The sequence below is a fragment of the Oncorhynchus keta genome, chromosome 7 (assembly GCF_023373465.1).
Source record: "Oncorhynchus keta strain PuntledgeMale-10-30-2019 chromosome 7, Oket_V2, whole genome shotgun sequence".
Taxonomy (NCBI): Eukaryota; Metazoa; Chordata; class Actinopteri; order Salmoniformes; family Salmonidae; genus Oncorhynchus; species Oncorhynchus keta.
In genome coordinates, this window is record NC_068427.1 from 41,257,942 (window position 1) to 41,281,878 (window position 23,937).

Below are 23,937 nucleotides of genomic sequence, written 5' to 3' on the forward strand. Positions count from 1 at the left end.
TAATACAGTAGGGGGAGTGGGAGGTAATACAGTAGGGGGAGGTAATACAGTAGGGGGAGTGTGAGGTAATACAGTAGGGGGAGTGTGAGGTAATACAGTAGGGGGAGTGTGAGGTAATACAGTAGGGGGAGTGTGAGGTAATACAGTAGGGGGAGTGGGAGGTAATACAGTAGGGGGAGTGGGAGGTAATACAGTAGGGGGAGTGGGAGGTAATACAGTAGGTGGAGTGGGAGGTAATACAGTAGGGGGAGTGGGAGGTAATACAGTAGTGGGAGGTAATACAGTAGGGGGAGTGTGAGGTAATACAGTAGGGGGAGTGTGAGGTAATACAGTAGGGGGAGTGGGAGGTAATACAGTAGGGGAGTGGGAGGTAATACAGTAGGGGGAGTGGGAGGTAATACAGTAGTGGGAGGTAATACAGTAGGGGAGTGGGAGGTAATACAGTAGTGGGAGGTAATACAGTAGGGGGAGTGGGAGGTAATACAGTAAGGGGAGTGGGAGGTAATACATTAGGGGGAGGTAATACAGTAGGGGGAGTGGGAGGGAATACAGTAGGGGGAGTGGGAGGTAATACAGTAGTGGGAGGTAATACAGTAGGGGGAGTGGGATGTAATACAGTAGGGGGAGTGGGAGGTAATACAGTAGGGGAGGTAATACAGTAGGGAGGTAATACAGTAGGGGGAGTGTGAGGTAATACAGTAGGGGGAGTGTGAGGTAACACAGTAGGGGGAGTGGGGAGGTAATACAGTAGGGGAGTGGGAGGTAATACAGTAGGGGGAGTGGGAGGTAATACAGTAGGGGGAGGTAATACAGTAGGGAGTGGGAGGTAATACAGTAGTGGGAGGTAATACAGTAGGGGGAGTGGGAGGTAATACAGTAGGGGGAGTGGGAGGTAATACAGTAGTGGGAGGTAATACAGTAGGGGAGTGTGAGGTAATACAGTAGGGGAGTGTGAGGTAATACAGTAGGGGAGTGGGAGGTAATACAGTAGGGGGAGTGGGAGGTAATACAGTAGTGGGAGGTAATACAGTAGGGGAGTGGGAGGTAATACAGTAGTGGGAGGTAATACAGTAGAGGGAGTGGGAGGTAATACAGTAGGGGAGTGGGAGGTAATACAGTAGTGGGAGGTAATACAGTAGGGAGTGTAATACAGTAGTGGGAGGTAATACAGTAGGGGAGTGGGAGGTAATACAGTAGGGAGTGGGAGGTAATACAGTAGTGGGAGGTAATACAGTAGGGGAGTGGGAGGTAATACATTAGGGGAGTGTGAGGTAATACAGTAGGGGGAGTGGGAGGTAATACAGTAGGGGGAGTGGGAGGTAATACAGTAGGGGGAGTGGGAGGTAATACAGTAGGGGGAGTGGGAGGTAATACATTAGGGGGGGGTAATACATTAGGGGGAGGTAATACAAATGGCATATATATATATATATATATATATTAGGGGGAGGTAATACAGTAGGGGGAGTGGGAGGTAATACAGTAGGGGGAGTGGGAGGTAATACAGTAGGGGGAGTGGGAGGTAATACAGTAGGGGGAGTGGGAGGTAATACAGTAGGGGGAGTGGGAGGTAATACAGTAGGGGGAGTGGGAGGTAATACAGTAGTGGGAGGTAATACAGTAGGGGGAGTGTGAGGTAATACAGTAGGGGGAGTGGGAGGTAATACAGTAGGGGGAGTGGGAGGTAATACAGTAGGGGGAGTGGGAGGTAATACAGTAGGGGAGTGGGAGGTAATACAGTAGTGGGAGGTAATACAGTAGGGGGAGTGGGAGGTAATACAGTAGTGGGAGGTAATACAGTAGGGGGAGTGGGAGGTAATACAGTAGTGGGAGGTAATACAGTAGGGGGAGTGGGAGGTAATACAGTAGGGGGAGTGGGAGGTAATACAGTAGTGGGAGGTAATACAGTAGGGGGAGTGGGAGGTAATACATTAGGGGGAGGTAATACAGTAGGGGGAGTGTGAGGTAATACAGTAGGGGAGGGGGAGGTAATACAGTAGGGGGAGTGGGAGGTAATACAGTAGGGGAGTGGGAGGTAATACAGTAGGGGGAGTGGGAGGTAATACATTAGGGGGAGGTAATACATTAGGGGGAGGTAATACAAATGGCATATATATATATATATATATATATATATATTAGGGGGAGGTAATACAGTAGGGGGAGTGGGAGGTAATACAGTAGTGGGAGGTAATACAGTAGGGGAGTGGGAGGTAATACATTAGGGGAGGTAATACAGTAGGGGAGTGTGAGGTAATACAGTAGGGGAGTGGGAGGTAATACAGTAGTGGGAGGTAATACAGTAGGGGAGTGGGAGGTAATACATTAGGGGAGGTAATACAGTAGGGGGAGTGTGAGGTAATACAGTAGGGGGAGTGGGAGGTAATACAGTAGGGGAGTGGGAGGTAATACAGTAGGGGAGTGGGAGGTAATACAGTAGGTGGAGTGGGAGGTAATACAAAGTGGGAGGTAATACAGTAGTGGGAGGTAATACAGTAGGGGGAGTGTGAGGTAATACAGTAGGGGGAGTGGGAGGTAATACAGTAGGGAGTGGGAGGTAATACAGTAGGGAGTGGGAGGTAATACAGTAGGGGAGTGGGAGGTAATACAGTAGGGAGTGGGAGGTAATACAGTAGTGGGAGGTAATACAGTAGGGGAGTGGGAGGTAATACAGTAGTGGGAGGTAATACAGTAGGGAGTGGGAGGTAATACAGTAAGGGGAGTGGGAGGTAATACATTAGGGGGAGGTAATACAGTAGGGGGAGTGGGAGGTAATACAGTAGGGGGAGTGGGAGGTAATACAGTAGGGGGAGTGGGATGTAATACAGTAGGGGGAGTGGGAGGTAATACAGTAGGGGGAGGTAATACAGTAGGGGGAGTGTGAGGTAATACAGTAGGGGGAGTGTGAGGTAATACAGTAGGGGGAGTGTGAGGTAACACAGTAGGGGAGTGGGAGGTAATACAGTAGGGGGAGTGGGAGGTAATACAGTAGGGGGAGTGGGAGGTAATACAGTAGGGGGAGGTAATACAGTAGGGGGAGTGGGAGGTAATACAGTAGTGGGAGGTAATACAGTAGGGGGAGTGGGAGGTAATACAGTAGGGGGAGTGGGAGGTAATACAGTAGTGGGAGGTAATACAGTAGGGGGAGTGTGAGGTAATACAGTAGGGGAGTGTGAGGTAATACAGTAGGGGAGTGTGAGGTAATACAGTAGGGGGAGTGGGAGGTAATACAGTAGGGGGAGTGGGAGGTAATACAGTAGTGGGAGGTAATACAGTAGGGGGAGTGGGAGGTAATACAGTAGTGGGAGGTAATACAGTAGAGGGAGTGGGAGGTAATACAGTAGGGGGAGTGGGAGGTAATACAGTAGTGGGAGGTAATACAGTAGGGGGAGTGGGAGGTAATACAGTAGTGGGAGGTAATACAGTAGGGGAGTGGGAGGTAATACAGTAGGGGGAGTGGGAGGTAATACAGTAGTGGGAGGTAATACAGTAGGGGGAGTGGGAGGTAATACATTAGGGGGAGGTAATACAGTAGGGGGAGTGTGAGGTAATACAGTAGGGGTGGGAGGTAATACAGTGTGGGAGGTAATACAGTAGGGAGTGGGAGGTAATACATTAGGGAGGTAATACATTAGGGAGGTAATACAAATGGCATATATATATATATATATATATATATATATATATATATATATATATATATTAGGGGAGGTAATACAGTAGGGGAGTGGGAGGTAATACAGTAGGGGGAGTGGGAGGTAATACAGTAGGGGGAGTGGGAGGTAATACAGTAGGGGGAGTGGGAGGTAATACAGTAGGGGGAGTGGGAGGTAATACAGTAGGGGGAGTGGGAGGTAATACAGTAGGGGGAGTGTGAGGTAATACAGTAGGGGGAGTGGGAGGTAATACAGTAGGGGGAGTGGGAGGTAATACAGTAGTGGGAGGTAATACAGTAGGGAGTGTGAGGTAATACAGTAGGGGGAGTGTGAGGTAATACAGTAGGGGGAGTGTGAGGTAATACAGTAGGGGGAGTGGGAGGTAATACAGTAGGGGGAGTGGGAGGTAATACAGTAGTGGGAGGTAATACAGTAGGGGAGTGGGAGGTAATACAGTAGTGGGAGGTAATACAGTAGAGGGAGTGGGAGGTAATACAGTAGGGGGAGTGGGAGGTAATACAGTAGTGGGAGGTAATACAGTAGGGGAGTGGGAGGTAATACAGTAGGGGGAGTGGGAGGTAATACAGTAGTGGGAGGTAATACAGTAGGGGGAGTGGGAGGTAATACATTAGGGGAGGTAATACAGTAGGGGAGTGTGAGGTAATACAGTAGGGGGAGTGGGAGGTAATACAGTAGGGGGAGTGGGAGGTAATACAGTAGGGGGAGTGGGAGGTAATACAGTAGGGGAGTGGGAGGTAATACATTAGGGGGAGGTAATACATTAGGGAGGTAATACAAATGGCATATATATATATATATATATATATTAGGGGAGGTAATACAGAGTGGGAGGTAATACAGTAGGGGGAGTGGGAGGTAATACAGTAGGGAGTGGGAGGTAATACAGTAGGGGAGTGGGAGGTAATACAGTAGGGAGTGGGAGGTAATACAGTAGGGGATTGGGAGGTAATACAGTAGGGGAGTGGGAGGTAATACAGTAGGGGGAGTGGGAGGTAATACAGTAGGGGGAGTGCGAGTGCTTCTCAAAAGTAATGTTTTATACATTCTCCACACTTTTGTCCTCACAAGAACGTACTCAAGAGAACGCCCTCTGAGAATGCTCTTGGAGCATGAGAGTGTGGAGCACGGTAGTATGCATATTGAGAAACACCCCAGGTATCAGTGCAATATCATTGTGTACTGGCTGCTAGCACAGCAAACATGGATGAAAATCTTATTTAGATGACAAGCATGTACTTTGGTCACATTTATAAATATTGATAGCATTATTACCAAAGCTCTTGATTAAGTAAACAACGATTTGGACACTAAATTAGTTTTTCGAATGCACACCAACCCAATCCAATCCAATCTCATAAAGGCTGTGGCCCTATGATGACATCCCCAGACACAGGTCTCTGTCACCAAATAGTTTTCATCTCAATGAAAATAATCTGTAGTGAAATGAAAATGGAAATCTCGACACACACACTCACCCCATCCGATGAGGGTGAAGCCCCACAGGTACTTGGTGTCTGATAGGAAGGCCATGAAGATGAGGCTGTGGAGGTACAGACCCTCTACCAGGATCCAGTAGTAATTAGTGGCCAGGAAGTAGATGAACAGCAACACTGTCACTTTACACCCAATCTGGAGAGAGAGAGAGAGCGAGAGAGAGTGAAGAGAGAGAGAGAGAGAAGGGAGAAATGGGGAGGGGAGAGGAGAGAGAGGGAAGGGAGAGAAATCAAAAACAAGTGAGGAAAAAATATTGATTAGTATGAAAAAAATACAATATAGAACCTCGTTAAAGCTTTGGAATTGCCCCAGGGTTTCACTGTCTTTCACAATCATCCTTCCCCCCCAAAAAATGATGTATTCTCACAGCAGGTATTTAATCAAAGTCCCTGTTCAAGTTCTCGTCTTTCTAAAGAGGTAAGTGGTTCTGGTTCCAGGGAGGCCCATGCTATCTCAGATGTTGAGAGACAAGCGGGAGGGAGATAGCAGATGCTTTTCATAACTGACGACAAGTAATTATGGGGACGCAACACTCCCATTTCCAGCCTACGGTCTGTTACGTGCCAAAGGAAGTTTGAGTCTAAATGGAAATAACAACATCCAAGAAACACATGTAGACACATCCATCACAGTTTGAGACAACGACTTACAATGTGATATTTCTCTAAATGGCTTCCCTGCCAGCCCACATTTAGTCATGTCAAGCCATTAGAGAAGAAAGAGCCACATTAGTATTGCTCATTGCCAAGCTTTGACTGAGTTTCTTTCTACACTACTGGGCTTTGGGGATCTGACTTGTATTTAGCCGTCCAGAATTTGAACTACAGGAACTACTCCCCTTCGATAATGAACTCTGCATCCCTTTGTGATGCTGAACCAAGATCCTTGTTTACCAACTTTACACTGTGAAGTGTAAACTTTACACTGCGAAGTGTAAACTTTACACTGCGAAGTGTAAACTTTACACTGCGAAGTGTAAACTTTACACTGCGAAGTGTAAACTTTACACTGCGAAGTGTAAACTTTACACTGTGAAGTGTAAACTTTACACAGTGTATCTTCAAACTGAGTGGAAAAAAAACTACAGTGTAAACTTGCGATGACTGTGGTTGATAACCTTATTGGCTATTTACAACACAACAGAGAGCATTGACATGATGCGAACCTTAGGTCTATACTTTTAACTCTCATATTAAAAGGAGCTGATTTGACCAATTAGATGCTACTATCCATTTGCATTAGGAGACTCATGAAACAATTTACCTTCTGTACATGTTCACACATCAGCATGGGTGTGTATTCGATGTCGTTGAGTAGATCAAATGTGCCAGGGGATTCACAGATGCCTTGACAAGCACTAGTCATATTGATCTTAACTCCATGCTGTAAGATGCCCTCGGGGTGTTTTAATCAGCCTATTAGCTAAACTTGAGTAGATCAACACTACAGCAGCTCAAAGAACAGGAGACTCCATACTGTGTTCACATACTGTGTTATGTCTCTGCCTGGCCGGTTCCCCTCTCTCCACTGGGATTCTCTGCCTCTAACCCTATTACAGGGGCTGAGTCACTGGCTTGCTGGTGCTCTTCCATGCCGTCCCTAGGAGGGGTGCGTCACTTGAGTGGGCTGAGTCACCGACGTGATCTTCCTGTCTGGGTTGGCGCCTCCCCCTTGGGTTGTGCCGTGGCGGAGATCTTTGTGGGCTATACTCGGCCTTGACTCAGGATGGTAAGTTGGTGGTTGAAGATATCCCTCCAGTGGTGTGGGGGCTGTGCTTTGGCAAAGTGGGTGGGGTTATATCCTGCCTGTTTGGCCCTGTCCGGGGGTATCATCGGATGGGGCCACAGTGTTTCCTGACCCCTCCTGTCTCAGCCTCCAGTATTTATGCTGCAGTAGTTTATGTGTCAGGGGGCTAGGGTCAGTCTGTTATATCTGGAGTACTTCTCCTGTCTGAATTTAAGTATGCTTTCGGAGGAAAGCATACTCCTCCTCTCTCTCAGAGGACCAGAGCCCAAGGACCATACCTCAGGACTACCTGGCATGATGACTCCTTGCTGTCCCCAGTCCACCTGGCTGTGCTGCTGCTCCAGTTTCAACTGTTCTGCCTGAGGCTACCTGTTCAACGGACGTGCTACCTGTACCAGACCTGCTGTTTTCAACTCTCTAGAGACAGCAGGAGCGGTAGAGATACTCTTAATGATTGGACAACTGACATTTACTCCTGAGGTGCTGACTTGCTGCACCCTCGACAACTACTGTGGTTATTATTATTTGACCCTGCTGGTCATCTATGAACATTTGAACATCTTGGCCATGTTCTGTTATAATCTCCACCCGGCACAGCCAGAAGAGGACTGGCCACCCCTCATAGCCTGGTTCCTCTCTAGGTTTCTTCCTAAGTTTTGGCCTTTCTAGGGAGTTTTTCCTAGCCACCGTGCTTCTACACCTGCATTGCTTGCTGTTTGGGGTTTTAGGTTGGGTTTCTGTACAGCACTTTGAGATATCAGCTGATGTAAGAAGGGCTATATAAATACATTTGATTTGATATGTCACTAACATGTAAAACAGTTGTTAGCTATGTCACTAACATGTAGAACAGTTGAGACCTATGTCAGTAACATGTAGAACAGTTGAAAGTTATGCTTTGACACAGCTATTATGTATATGATGTTGAAGAGTAAATTAATGATAAAGATAAAAAAGCGAAGAATATGTATATACACACCCACCTACAAATATATACATACACACTTACATACATATTAACTATATATATATAAAGTACCAATCAAAAGTTTGGACACACCTAATCATTCAAGGGTTTTGCTTTATTTATACTATTTTCCACATTGTAGAATAATAGTGAAGAAGTCAAAATTATGAAATAACACATATGGAATCATGTAGTAACCAAAAAAGTGTTAAACAAAATACATTTTATATTTGAGATTCTTCAAAGAAGCCACCCTTTGCCTTGATGACAGCTTTGCACACTCTTGGCATTCTCTCAACCAGCTTCATGGGGAATGCTTTCCCAACACTCTTGAAGGAGTTCCCACATATGCTGAGCACTTGTTGGCTGCTTTTCCTTCACTCTGGGGTCCAACTCATCCCAAACCATCTCAATAGTCCATAAGTAAAAAAAATACTTTGATGTACTACATACGTAGTTTTTTGGGGTACCTGTATTTTATTTTTTATTTTACTTCACTACATTCCTAAAGAAAATAATTAACTTTTTACGCCATACATTTTCCTTGACACCCAAAAGTACTGGTTACATTTTTAATGGTTAGCGGGACATAAAAATGTTCCAATTCACACACTTATCAAGAGAACATCCCTGGTCATCCCTACTGCCTCTGATCTGACGGACTCACTAAACACACATGCTTCGTTTGTAAATTATGTCTGAGGAATGGAGTGTGCCCCTGTCTATTCATTAATAAAATAAAAACTACAAAATGGCGCCATCTGGTTTGCTTAATATAAGGTATTTAAAATGATATATACCTTTTTACTTTTACTCAAGTAGTATTTTATTTAACTGACTTTCACTTGAGTCATTTTCTATTAAGGCACCTTTACTTTTCCTCAAGTATGACAATTGGGTACTTTTGCCACCACTGGATCCCTCAGTCACCTCTCTTTCTGTGTCTGTCTCTTTTACTCCCTTTCTCTTGCTTCTTTTCTCTGTTCCCTCTGTATCTGCGGACAGTGCTACTAGAGACCATGTTATAATATCCAGAAACCCTGAGTTTGAAGCTCTGGCACCTCTTTCATCACCACATTGAGCTATGGGGAATGACAAATTTTCCCCAACGTACTGAAGATCAGTTCGAAGGACATCCTCAGGTTACTCACAACAGCGAAATGCAAGATTAAGATATTTATTGTCTCTGCCCTCCCACTTTGTGTGTCCCACTATCGGGGTCCCACTGTTATACTGAATACTTATGTAAATTATATTTCCTATTATTTTTTATTTTTTATAAATGAGCAAAAAAAAAATCTAAAAACCTATTTTTGCTTTGTCATTATGGGGTACTGTGTGTAAATTGATGAGAGAGAGAAAAAAACTATGGAATCCATTTTAGAATATGGCTGTAACGTAACAACATTTGGAAAAAGTCAAGGCGTCTGAATACTTTTCTTCTTCTTCTTTTTTAAACTGCAGTATACTGTATAAAATGTTCCAATAATAATATGTTCCATTTAGTTTGTGTCCACATAGTCATCCATCCACCTTTGAAAGAACCCTAAAGCTACAGTATGTTTAAAGCTTTTCTGTCAACTCTCTCCTCACCAATCTGGTGAACATCGCACATGGCATCTGAAGGAGAATATATATATATATATATTTTGCAACCCATCCAGGAGCCTTGAAGTTGAAAACAGGGTATGAAGAGGAGGAAGAGAAGAAGGAAGAGAAGGATCAGGATGAAGAGAAGAGGGAGGAGGAAAGAAAACTCACATTTGGAATTTGCTGTAACTAATTGTCTAGATTTAGCTGATTCTGATCATCAGGTCAGTCAGTATGCTTTGACGAACTTCCTACTTTGAAGTCTCACGGGCAGAAGCCCACTCACAATTCAGCCAGAGATTAAATCACACAGCTAATTAACTGAAAACATAATCTTATCTCAAGCGGACTGCAGAATTGCACATTAAATCACTCATAAAACAAAAAGCATACAAGTATTTAAAAAAAAGATGCACATCCCATGGTAAGAGCCATTGGCACTACTTTTTTTGGGACAAGCTCTGAGCAAAAGCACTGTGACCTAAACCATAAAGGTTCAGCTGGTGTCTCGCACCTGAGAGACCAACGACTGTGTAAATACGTCTTGTTCTGTGGCAGCTCTCAGTAAACACGTAACAGACAGCCTTAAGGCTTATGTGTCATCTATATGAGTCAGAAGCATTTACTCTAGTGCCAACATTTACTACAGAGTGTAAATAGGATCATTTTGGTCCTAAAGTCAGTATCATCCAAAATAAAGATTTGCAAGACATAAGGAATCTAGGGTATGTAACAGTTTTCCTTGGGTTGGATTTATTTCAATCCTGCCCACATGCCCACAGCTGTCAGCACCCAAGTAATCGTACATTCGGAGCGCAGCTGCATGAAACCTGAACCTGAACGTAATGCAGACTGACTGTGGTACATTTGATTTGACTTTGAATATTCCTGTTTGGGACCATCAGTAAATTAAGTACATTAATTTACACAATATAGGACAATATTTTCACATTTCCAAATTTAAATAACTTTCCAATACATTTCAAACCAACTATAAATGGTAGAAATCAGAAAAGTATTGAAAGTATTGAAAGCAGAAAAAAGATAATTAAAAGATATGCAACATGAAAATGTTTTCAAATTTACACTGTGTAATTTGCTGACGGTCCCTAACTAGCCCCACTGATAGCCTATCCATAACCAAGCCAATTTTGCCAAGGTAGTACTGTACACAGGCCGGCTGAAGCTACAGTAATTGGAGAATGAAGTTTGCTAGCTTGCAAAACCTAAGCTACTTCCGGATCTGGTTAGACTGTTTCAAATGATCTAGAAAGGTGAGTGACTAACTGTATACCATTTTGGCAGAGTGAATGTACACACACATCAAAGCACACATCCAAGACCAAAATCTCTTTCTCAGTGGCATTTCCTAATGAGGTTTGAAACCGAGGATCAGTTTAGCCCCTCTTTAAAGCAAAACAGAAAACAAAATACAGTACAGTAAGAAGCACAAACCATCTAAATGTTCCTGACGAACAACTACATTAAAAGGGAAGAGGTTAAAGGGATGGTTTGAAGTTTTGGCATTGAAGCCCTTTTTTTTAAACAAATTCTTATTTTCAATGACGGCCTAGGAACAGTGGGTTGACTGCCTGTTCAGGGGCAGAACGACAGATTTCTACCTTGTCAGCTCAGTGGTTTGAACTTGCAACCTTCCGGTTACTAGTCCACCGCTCTAACCACTAGGCTACCCTGCTACCCCTTTATCTACCATCAATCTATCCCTTTTTTTATGTCTCTGGGTCCAGTATGAAGGAAGTTAGTTTCGTGAGCCAACGCTAACTAGCGTTAGCACAATGACTGGTAGTCTACAGGAACAGCTAGCATAAAAATGGTATCCACAAATGCTTTCCATCTGACTCTAGTAGATAAAAGGCTTAATTACCAAAATCTCGAACTATCCCTTTAAAGTGAAACATTCCAGTCTGTATAGCTTTGAACTATTTGAACCAGCTTTCCCTGATAAAAAAAAAATATATAAAAAAATGTGTGTGATGCCTGTGAAGCCTATTGCCGCTGGCTAGCAGGCTATAGAGCTAAGCTAGTGCTCCCAGTGGTCTGTCCTCCCTCACATGTTTAGTGTGTGTATCTCTGAGTGTACAGTAATTACAGAGCAGAGGAGGTTGCAGTAGGGGAACAGTCAGACTTACAGAGTTTTTCAGAGCTGGATGAGGGTTGAAATTTAGGTTGATATTGAATGGAATCCAAATCCATGTTAGTGAAGACTATAGCCTCGGGTTACTGAGCTCAGCCTGTCTAATTAGCTTTTCCAGTGCATCAGCATACATGGCTTTGGCTGTGTTTAGACAGGCAGCTCAATTATCATATTTATTTTCACTAATTGATCTTTTGATTAATCAGATCAGCTCTGAAAATGTTCTGATGTGAAAAGTTCTGCTGCGATTGGTCCAAAAAATAAAAAAAATAAGGGAGGGTTTGGCCGGGGTAGGCCATCATTGTAAAAATAAAAATGTGTTCTTAACTGATTTGCCTACTTAAATAAAGGTAAATAAGGGGTCAGAGCATGTATAATTATGTGTCCACCACGATGCAAAAGGACGCTTGTCATAAGATGCCTGGAAACAAGAAGCTTGAAACCAGTACTACTCCCGTTACATGGGAAGAACGTGTCAAAACGTGCAAACAGAATCCCAAAAAAAGAGAGAGCCTCTCCCATGAGTCATGGAAGTCTAATCTGTATTTTTCAAGGGCACATCACAGGGGTGCTGGACCAAAGAAAATGTGTAGTAATGAAGTAGGACTCGCACACACAGTTGCATTCACTAGCCTAATTAAAGGAGCAATTGTGTCTAATGGAGCAATTGTGTGTGCAGGTCACTGTTTTATTTATTAATGAGTCCTGGAAGAGCAGGGGTTATTGGGATTCTTAGGGAGAAGAAGTGAAGGAGGGGCAGGAGTGAAGGAGGGGTAGGAGTGAAGGAGGGGCAGGAGTGAAGGAGGGGCAGGAGTGAAGGAGGGGCAGGAGTGAAGGAGGGGCAGGAGTGAAGGAGGGGCAGGAGTGAAGGAGGGGCAGGAGTGAAGGAGGGGCAGGAGTGAAGGAGGGGCAGGAGTGAAGGAGGGGCAGGAGTGAAGGAGAGGCAGGAGTGAAGGAGTAGCGGCATAGAGAAGTGGAGGAGAGCAAGAGTGCAGGCAGGAGATGCAGCACTACTACTACTCACATACTGAGAGTTATCCAGCGGAGCCATGGCCACAGTCTTGAAGTTATCCATGAGCACAGCATCAAACTCCTGCAGGCCGGCGCTGGTGTGCACCACCCGGTCTTTGACGAAGATGCTGACAGCTCGGAGCATGAAGGAGACAAACAGGTGGATGTGGATGTAGTTCCTGGTACAGTGGAGACGCCTGACAGGAAACAGAGGCGCAGGAAATGTTAACATTTCTAATAGTTGAGACACTCTGAAAATATAAACTTCTATAAGCAGCGTGTGGCCGCATTGTGTTAGCAACCACCTTCTGTATGAGCACTAACACACCAGGCAGGTGGCCGATATTCTGGTCAGAGGCCCGCTGGTTTAGCCCATAAGAGTATGTTAAAACCATGTTATGACCCCTCTACAGTCTAAGCTCTGTCTAAGATGGGGGAAGGGGAGGGGTGGTCTACTAAGCTATATATAATTGTTTTAAGAAGGTCATACCAAGGATAATTTTGCTATTTGATTTTGAACTAAAAAATTTAAAAATGAAAAACACATTGAATAACAAATTCACTACATGGAACAGATAGCCCCGCAATAAGTTTGTTCTGAAGTGTCTGTCCTATGTCTGAAACTTTTTTTTACAATGATCACATATACATATTTATCAGATGTTATTGCGGGTGTAGCGAAATGCTTGTGTTCCTAGCTATAACAGTGCAGTAGTATCTAAAAATGACTCACAACAATACACACAAATCTAAAAGTAAAATAATGGAATTTTAAAAATATATAGTTATTAGATCGAGCAATGTTAGAGTGACTAAAATACAGAAGAATAGAATACAGTATATACATACGAGGTTAACTTCACTAGGGTAGGGGGCAGCATTCGAAATTTTGGATGAAAAGCATGCCCAAATTAAACTGTCTGCTACTCAGGCCCAGAATATAGGATATGCATATAATTAGTAGATTTGGATAGGAAACACTCTAAAGTTTCCAAAAGTGTTAAAATAATGTCTGTGACTTTAACAGAACTGATATGGCAGGCAAAAACCCGAGGAAAATCCACCAGGAAGTACTATTATTTTGAAAGGCTGTTTTTCCATTGAAAGCCTATACACCATACAAAGACTTTGGATCCAGTTCACAAGCTCTGCACCTTCCTCTACATGTGCCAGTCTTTAGGCACTGTTTCAGGCTTTTACTCTGAAAAATGAGGGAGATACAGCACTTTCATTCAGTGACCAGTGGAAATTTCCATTCATCAGCCTGATCGGGATCGCGCCTTTCTTGTTTCTCCTTTCCTATTGATGAAGCTTTTGTCCGGATTAAATATTATTTATTATTTATGACAAAAACAACCGGAGGATTGATTTTAAACATCGTTTGTCATGTTTCTACTAACTTTTATTATACTTTTTAAAAACTTAAATGCCTACTGCATTCGAAATACTGGACAAAATGCTCGAACAACAAGGAGGTTTTTGCTCATAAAGAGAGGGACATTATCGAACAAAACAGACATTTGTCTACCATGGAGACCTGGGAGTTCCACCAGATGAAGATCATCAATGGTATGTGATTAATTTTAATGCTATTTCTGACTTTTGTGACACTCCTTGGCTGGAAAATGACTGTATGCGTTTCTGTGGCTAACTAACATAATCGCAAAGTGTGCTTTCGTCGTAAAGTGTTTTTGAAATCTGACACAGCGGTTGCATTAAGGAGATGTTTGTCTATATTTCCATGAAAACACTTGTATAGTTTATCAATGTTTATGATGAGTATTTCTGTCATTTTATGTAGCTCTCTGCATTTTCACCGGATGTTTGTTTGAGACAATGCATTTCTGACCACAACGCGCCAATGTGAACTCAGATTTTTGGATATAAATATGAACTTTACCGAACAAAACATGCATGTATTGTGTAACATGAAGTCCTATGAGTGTCATCTGATGAAGATCATCAAAGGTTAGGGATTAATTTGATCTATATTTCTGCTTTTTGTGAATCCTCTCTTTGGCTGGACAAATGGCTGTGTTATTCTGTGAATAGGCACTCACCTAACATAATCATTTGGTTGGCTTTTGTCGTAAAGCCTTTTTTGAAATTGGACACTATCGCTGGATTTACAACAAGTGTATCTTTAAAATGGTGTAAAATACATGTATGTTTGAGGAATTTTAATTATGGGACTTCTGTTTTGAATTTGGTGCCCTGCAGTTTCACTGGCTATTGACGAAGTGGGACGCTACCGTTCCACGTACCCTAGAGACCCGTACCCGTACATAGGGCAGCAGCCTCCAAGGTGCAGGGTTACGTAACTGGGTGGAAGCCGGCTAGAGATGGCTATTTAACAGTCCAATGATCTTAAGATAGAAGCTGTTTTTCAGTCTCTCAGTCCCAGCTTTGATGCACTTGTACTGGCCTCGCCTGCTGGATGATAGCGGGGTGAACAGGCCGCGGCTCGGGTTGTTGAGTTCCTTGTCACATCTACTTCTACTCCTGCTACGCCCTCTGGTGTTCATCCGGTGTCTTCTTGACCTGCAGTTATTCCCCTGTACACTCCCTCTCTCTCCCTCTCCCTCTCTGTGTGATTGTGTGGTTGAAGACAGGTGTGCTGGAGTCAGAGCAGATCCCTACCAGCTGCAACTCGTTCCATAATCAAGCATGGGAGTGGCAAAATGGAGTCGTGATCAGATTTGCCGAATGGAGGGCGGGGGAGGGCCCTGTAGGCATTTAAAAAAAGTTGAGTAGCAGTGGTCCAATGTTTTACCAACTCAAGTACTACTGTACGGTCAGTGTTGGTAGAACTTCGGTAGCGTATTCCTCAAATTTGCTTTGTTAAAATCCCAAACTACAATAAAGGATATGTTTTTTTCCAGTTTGCATAAAGTCCAGTGCAGTTCTAAGAGGGCCATCGTGGTATCGGCTTGAGGGGGATTATACACGTCTGTGACTATAACCAAAGAGAATTCTCTTGGGAGGTAATATGGTCGGTATTTTAGGTTGGGTGAACAAAAGGACTTGAATTTCTGTATGATATCATAATCACACCATGAGTGGTTAATCATGTAACATACACCCCCGCCTTTCTTCTTCCCGGAGAGTTCTTTATTCCTGTCTGTGAAATGTACTGAGATCCCAGATGGCTGAATAGATGGGGACAATATATCCCGTTAGAGCCATGTTTCCATGAAACAGACTACGCTACAATCCCTGATGTCTCTCTGGAAGGAGATCCTAACTCTGAGCTCATCTACTAATTATCCAGAGACTGAACATTTGAAAGTAATACACTCGGAAGCGGTGGGTGGTGTGCACAACTGAGTCGGACTAGAAGTCCGCTTCTCCGCCAGCAGTGTTTTGGAGCCGTCTCTGGAACAAGTTAAATATATATAATATAATATATATAACCCTGGGTGGTACGAACACAGGATCCAATTTGGGAAAGTTATAATCCTGGTCGTAATGCTGGTGAGTTACCGTCGCTCTGATATCCAAAGGTTCTTTCCAGCTACAGTGCCTTGCGAAAGTATTCGGCCCCCTTGAACTTTGCGACCTTTTGCCACATTTCAGGCTTCAAACAAAGATATAAAACTGTATTTTTTTTGTGAAGAATCAACAACAAGTGGGACACAATCATGAAGTGGAACGACATTTATTGGATATTTCAAACTTTTTTAACAATTCAAAAACTGAAAAATTGGCCGTGCAAAATTATTCAGCCCCTTTACTTTCAGTGCAGCAAACTCTCTCCAGAAGTTCAGTGAGGATCTCTGAATGATCCAATGTTGACTGACGTATTTATGATGGGGATTTTTTAAATTAACAGAATTTCCACGGGTGCGCGGACATCGTTTAGCAGTTTGTCTCATTTCTTAAGGCCGAGATTTTAAACCATCATCTTGACTGTTAGATATGAATGGGACATAATGGTCTTCCACACAACTGTGTAAGACCAAATCACTTACTTTTTGCCCAGGGCAATCACATTTCCTAAGGTCCACAATGTTCTGCAGTTTTGCTGAAAACCCCAATTTGCAACTAAGTAACCAATCAAAAACACCCATAACATGCTGACCACACCACTCATGTCACGTACGTGAGCATTGCAAAATAAATGTACACATACATGTTATTCAATCATTGCACCCACACTGTTTGTGCGCATCAAGGTGCTAAAATAGAACTTTGTTCAATTTGTGACTGTCACGTCTACTCCTGCTCCTCCCATCCGGCGTACAACGTCACCAGAGTACTAGCCACCCGTCCTGGCACTCATCATTACGCACACGTGTTAATCATTATGATTAACACCTGGACTTCATTACCTTCATCATCCCCCATGTTCACTCACCAGTTGATATTGTTATTGCGTTCTGCCTCATGTTAGTGTCATGTTTTTGTTTTTGTTGTTTTATTAAAACGTTTCACCTGGACCTGCTTCCGACTCACCATCCCATCATCACAGAATACCAACTCAAAATATGGAAGCAGCAGGACAACCGGACATCTCCCAGATGATCGACGAACAAGGTGACCTTCTTCATCAACACCATGATCAGCTGGCTCAACTGGGGACGGCCATGGAAGATGTTCTCCGCAGTCTACAACATCTCAACAGCAGAGGATATTATAGAGCCAGTCTACCCAACGAGTCAGCACACTAGCCCTTCCAGCAACCCGCTCAGGTCAGCGATGCCCGTCTATCCCTCCCTGAGAAATATGACGGGACACCATCCAAGTGCCGTGGCTTTCTCCTTCAGTCCTCCCTCTATTTCGCAGATCAGATTTTTTTTTTTGTAAATTGAAATTTGCTATCGTAAATGTTAGCAACACCTCCGCCTTTGCGGGATGCACGGGGGATATGGTCACTAGTGTAGCCAGGAGGTGAGGCCTCATTTAACACAGTAAATTCATCAGGCTTAAGCCATGTTTCAGTCAGGCCAATCACATCAAGATTATGATCAGTGATTAGTTCATTGACTATAATTGCCTTTGAAGTAAGGGATCTAACATTAAGTAGCCCTATTTTGAGATGTGAGGTATCATAATCTCTTTCAATACTGACAGGAATGGAGGAGATCTTTATCCTAGTGAGATTGCTAAGGCGAACACTGCCATGTTTAGTTTTGCCCAACCTAGGTCGAGGCACAGACACGGTCTCAATGGGGATAGCTGAGCTGACTACACTGACTGTGCTAGTGGCAGATTCCACTATGCTTGCAGGCTGGCTAACAGCCTGCTGCCTGACCTGCACGGTGTCGATTGTCGGCGTCTAGGATCTGAAACCATCACACACATCACCCAACCACTCACTGTGGAGCCCAGTCACCAGGAAAACATTCCCTTCTTCATCACTAGTGCACCAGTTCACAAGATCATCCTCAACCTACATTGGCTTCAGCACCATAACCCTACCATCTCATGGTCGAGGGTGAGAATCACAGACTGGTCACCTGAATTCCGGAGGACCTGCTTCCCTGTCCCCTGTGGTTCCACGTCGGATGACAGTTGGTTTCTTCTTCGTGGCCAAGAAGGAGAGGGATTACGCCCTTGTATCGATTAACAAGGTGGTCCTTCTGTAGCACAGTTGGTAGAGCATGGCGCTTGTAACGCCAGGGTAGTGGGTTCGATTCCCGGGACCACCCATACGTAGAATGTATGCACACATGACTGTAAGTCGCTTTGGATAAAAGCGTCTGCTAAATGGCATATATTATATTATTATTATATATAAGGACTCATTTACATTTACATTTAAGTCATTTAGCAGACGCTCTTATCCAGAGCGACTTACAATGACATCACCACAAAGTATTGGTACCCTCTCCCGCTGGTGCCGTCAGCCATCGAGCATCTCCACAGGGCCAGGTTCTTCACCAAACTGGACCTGTGGAGTGCCTACAATCTCATTTGCATCCGGGAGGGGGATGAGTGGAAGACAGTGTTCAGCACAATGTCTGGTCTAGGTCCAAGAGGCTTCTAAACAGCTTCTACCCCAAGCCATAAGACTCCTGAACATCTAGTCAAATGGTTGGTTTGGTCTCCAGCAGACGACGAGGCCTTTCATCTCTTCAAGGAGAATTTCACCTCCCCCCCTTGCTAAAACACCCAGATCCCATGCTACCTTTTGTGGTTGAGGTAGACGCATCAGAGGTGGGTGTGGTGGCAGTTGTCACAAAAACAGAGGGACCCATTAAAAAATGTATTCTTGTGCTTTCTTCTCCAAAAAACTGCCCCCCCACAGAGAAGAATTACGACGTCAGCAATCGGGAGATCTTGGCAGTAAAGTTGGAATTAGAGGAGTGGAGATACTGGATCGAGGACGCCAAGGAACCATTCGTCATCCTCACCAACCATCGGAACTTTGAGTACATACGGACAGCGAAGAGACTGAATCTGTGTCAAGCCAGGTGCGCCCTCTTCTTCACTAGGTTCAATTTCAAGCTGACCTATCACCCAGGTTTTAAGAATATCAAGGCCGATGCCCTGTCCCGTATCTACGATTCACGAGAGCGTCCTTTCCAGAGGGCACCCATAATCCTATCCTCCCAAGTTCTGGGTCCAGTGGTTTGGGACGTAGATGTGGACATCCGGCAGGCTCTAGAGAGGGAACCCGTACCCTGGAGTTGTCCTCCCACGCACATCTACGTTCCTACAGGGATAAGGTGCTAACCTGGGTACACACAGCTGTTGTCGTTAGACATCCAGGTTTTTCTCGCACCATCCATTCCCTCACTGAGAAAAACTGGTGGCCCACTTTGGTGCAGGATGTTACGTGGTATGTCAAATTCTGTTCCGTGTTTGCTCAAACCAGGCCCCCCGGCATATAATGATTACTAGAAACTAACTCGGTTTAACGTTACCCTTTTATATGTGGATTAATTGTCGGAGTAGAGGACCTTGTACATTTCAGGTAAAATAACAACCCAGTGATTATATCCCAATAAAAATTTGATAGCATCAGCAAGCTAGCTAGCTATTGTCATAAATGTCTAATATTTTTCGACCTGTCCCCAAATTAATATAGTTGGTTCAGAGTTTGCTTTGACATTTCAACCTGCGTGTCCTGATCGCATCTGGTGTGGGGGGACAAAATCCGCACGCACGCATGCGGTCCGGTCAGCATGTTAGTGTCCTTCTTTGAGGATTGACTCTAGGACAGGCTGCTCTCATAGACTATAACCGTCTCCAGAAGTCTCACACAATTTAGCTGGATATTAGACCAAATTGGTTATGCTTTGCCCAGGGGAATCAAATTTCCTTAGTTCCAAAATGTGTTGCTGAAAATCTAATTATCTATTAAAAAACAACTGCTAAGTGCCCGTTATTTGAGCTTGGAGGACTATTAGGCTAAACGAGGAGAACATTACCGATTTACTCTGAAGTTGTCAAGATACTCTTTCCGAGCCACCCACTCTCAATGATTCTGGGGATTGTAGAGTCAATCCCTGAGTGTGCTCTGTTCAAAAGCTCCATTAATACATTAACTGGAGAAAGAGTCTATTCATTCTTCCGAAACGGCTCTTAATAAAGAGACGTATCCCACGCTGTCGAATAGCCTGTGTGCTCCCTCTCTCTAGTGTACTCAGGGCTAAAGCACTGGCCTTACACATCAGACAAAGCTAATAAGCAAGGCCACAAACATTTTAAGACAGCCCTGGTTGTGTTTTGTCATGTAGCCCAATACATGTAACCCAATATTGCAAGCTCTGATATTGCTGAAATGTGGAATACAAGTCGTCAATTGTCTGCCCAACATACACAAACAAATAGCAAGACATTGAAATTATATTTTAAAGAACCTCCTAATGCATAACTGGTTAAAGGATTTTGTATCTTTAGTCCCTAGTCTTGCATTTAAGTCAGGGTGGCATCACAAATGATCTTTCTATTTTGCCGCAAATCCAATATGGCGTCCAAAATCCAATATGGCTGCTATAATAACATTTGATGGATGTTAAATAAAAATTATTTTAAAAAAGGATGTTAAATCAGTTGTAAACTTGAATTTTGTAAATGAAAGAAAGCATTTCCAGAATTGTGTACAACATTCATGCATATAAAGACTGTTGATGTGAATCAATTTGATTCTGAATCCAATATGGCTCGAATGAATACACTAAAACACCTTTGCCTGCATATACTGTAAGTAGACCTTGTTCAATTTGTATTGTGTTATTCTGTTTTTAAAATGGCTTCATAAATCTCTTAGTATACCTATGACTCTGGGCTCTATCTTAACAATGCAATGGTAAATCTTAGCGTTGGCGGTAGTGCTATATGTTCAGCAGTGTCAGATGTTTTTTTTTTTTTGCCACAACTTTGCCACAACTTTGGAAGTATGCTTTGGAAGTATGCTTGGTGTCATTGTCCACTTGGAAGACCCATTTGCAACCAAGTTTTAACTTCCTGACTGATGTCTTGAGATGTTGCTTGAGATGCTGCAGCAAAGCACGCCCACAACATGATGCTACCCCCATGCTTCATGGTTGGGATGGTGTTCTTCTGCTTGCAAACCTCCACCTTTTTCCTCCAAACATAACAATGGTCATTATGGCCAAACAGTTCTGTTTTTGTTTCATCAGACCATAGGACATTTCTCCAAAAAGTACAATCTTTGTCCCCATGTGCAGTTGTAAACTGTAGTCTGGCTTTTTTATGGCGGTTTTGGAGCAGTGGCTTCTTCCTTGCTGAGTGGCCTTTCAGGTTATGTCGATATAGGACTCGTTTTACTGTGGATATAGATACTTTTGTACCTGTTTCCTCCAGCATCTTCACAAGGTCCTTTGCTGTTGTTCTGGGATTGATTTGCACTTTTCGCACCAAAGTATGTTCATCTCTAGGAGACCGAACGTGTCTCCTTCCTGAGCGGCATGACGGCTGCGTGGTCCCATGGTGTTTATACTTGAGTACTATTGTTTGTACAGATGAACGTGGTACCTTCAGGCATTTGGAAATTGCTCCCAAGGATGAACCAGACTTGTGGAGGTCTACAATTGTTTTTCTGAGGTCTTAGCTGATTTCTTTATATTTTCCCATGATGTCAAGCAAAGAGGCACCGAGATTGAAGGTAGGCCTTGAAATACTTCCACAGGTAAACCTCCAATTTACTCAAATGATGTAAAGAAGCTTCTAAATCCATGACATATGCGTTACAAAGCCTGCATAGCTGCAGTGACCCTGTGTTTGTAGTGTTCTGAGAGTTCTATATGAGGATTCAAGAGGTAGTCCAGTGTCATCTTGAAGTCTGCGAACTCACTTCACTGTTGTGGACTAGATTGGGAAGCCTTAACACAGGTACCGGTTGCAGGTGCGGTTGCTGGAGTGGATAGGCTGGTGAATAGGCTGACGTTGCAGCAGATCCAGGCAGGTAAGCTGGTTGGAGAGGTGCAGCACAGGTACTGGCGGGTGAGCTGGATGGAAAGGTGCAGCAGGTACTGGCGGGTGAGCTGGATGGAAAGGTGCAGCAGGTACTGGCGGGTGAGCTGGATGGAGAGGTGCAGCAGGTACTGGCGGGTGAGCTGGATGGAGAGGTGCAGCAGGTACTGGCGGGTGAGCTGGATGGAAAGGTGCAGCAGGTACTGGCGGGTGAGCTGGATGGAGAGGTGCAGCAGGTACTGGCGGGTGAGCTGGATGGAGAGGTGCAGCAGGTACTGGCGGGTGAGCTGGATGGAGAGGTGCAGCAGGTACTGGCGGGTGAGCTGGATGGAGAGGTGCAGCAGGTACTGGCGGGTGAGCTGGATGGAGAGGTGCAGCAGGTACTGGCGGGTGAGCTGGTTGGAGAGGTGCAGCAGGTACTGGCGGGTGAGCTGGTTGGAGAGGTGCAGCAGGTACTGGCGGGTGAGCTGGACGGAGAGGTGCAGCAGGTACTGGCGGGTGAGCTGGACGGAGAGGTGCAGCAGGTACTGGCGGGTGAGCTGGATGGAGAGGTGCAGCAGGTACTGGCGGGTGAGCTGGATGGAGAGGTGCAGCAGGTACTGGCGGGTGAGCTGGATGGAGAGGTGCAGCAGGTACTGGCGGGTGAGCTGGATGGAGAGGTGCAGCAGGTACTGGCGGGTGAGCTGGATGGAAAGGTGCAGCAGGTACTGGCGGGTGAGCTGGATGGAGAGGTGCAGCAGGTACTGGCGGGTGAGCTGGATGGAAAGGTGCAGCAGGTACTGGCGGGTGAGCTGGATGGAGAGGTGCAGCAGGTACTGGCGGGTGAGCTGGACGAAGAGGTGCAGCAGGTACTGGCGGGTGAGCTGGACGGAGAGGTGCTGCAGGTACTGGCGGGTGAGCTGGACGGAGAGGTGCAGCAGGTACTGGCGGGTGAGCTGGATGGAGAGGTGCTGCAGGTACTGAGCGGGTGAGCTGGAGCTGGATGGAGGTGCAGCAGGTACTGAGCTGGATGGGGTGAGCTGGAGCTGGAGAGAGGTGCAGCAGGTACTGGCGGGTGAGCTGGATGGAGAGGTGCAGCAGGTACTGGCGGGTGAGCTGGATGGAGAGGTGCAGCAGGTACTGAGCTGGATGGAGAGGTGCAGCAGGAGCTGGATGGAGAGGTGCAGCAGGTACTGGCGGGTGAGCTGGACGGAGAGGTGCAGCAGGTACTGGCGGGTGAGCTGGATGGAGAGGTGCAGCAGGTACTGGCGGGTGAGCTGGAAGGAGAGGTGCAGCAGGTACTGGCGGGTGAGCTGGATGGAGAGGTGCAGCAGGTACTGGCGGGTGAGCTGGATGGAGAGGTGCAGCAGGTACTGGCGGGTGAGCTGGATGGAGAGGTGCAGCAGGTACTGGCGGGTGAGCTGGATGGAGAGGTGCAGCAGGTACTGGCGGGTGAGCTGGATGGAGAGGTGCAGCAGGTACTGGCGGGTGAGCTGGATGGAGAGGTGCAGCAGGTACTGGCGGGTGAGCTGGATGGAGAGGTGCAGCAGGTACTGGCGGGTGAGCTGGATGGAGAGGTGCAGCAGGTGGCAGCTGATAAGTCCGCTGGAGAGTAGAGGTCCATGGAGGATAACCTGGCTGGGCAAGTGCAGTCCACGTTTGGTCAGTTAAATAGGATAGAGCAGCTGATGGAGGGTTGGTCGGTGGACTGAGTCTGAACAGGTGGTAGACCAGAATAGCCTGGAACAGTGGATAATGGCTGTTGTGATGCAGACTCAGCCTGAGAAAGGCAAAGTATTTGGAAAACTGGTTGCTCCGGGTGTTCCCCCCAGTCCATGGCTGGTTTGGTGGAGTTAACAGCATCAAGGCAGAGTGCGTGGTCACATCTCCATACTGCCGTTTAGAGACTTTCGGCTGACTGCCTACTTGAAACA

General features: G+C 45.1%; 1 protein-coding gene across 2 annotated transcripts in view; it reads right to left on the reverse strand.

Moving 5' to 3' along the window:
* The window catches only part of LOC118386377 (parathyroid hormone 2 receptor-like), a 90,926-nt gene that overhangs the window by 49,624 nt on the left and 17,365 nt on the right, over positions 1–23,937 (reverse strand). For both annotated transcript variants that reach the window (XM_035774092.2, XM_035774091.2), the window contains exons 6-7: positions 12,654–12,837; positions 5,153–5,306 (exon numbers count right to left, since the gene is read on the reverse strand). In XM_035774092.2, the coding sequence (XP_035629985.1) occupies positions 5,153–5,306; positions 12,654–12,837 (338 nt within the window). The remainder of the gene's footprint in view (positions 1–5,152; positions 5,307–12,653; positions 12,838–23,937) is intronic.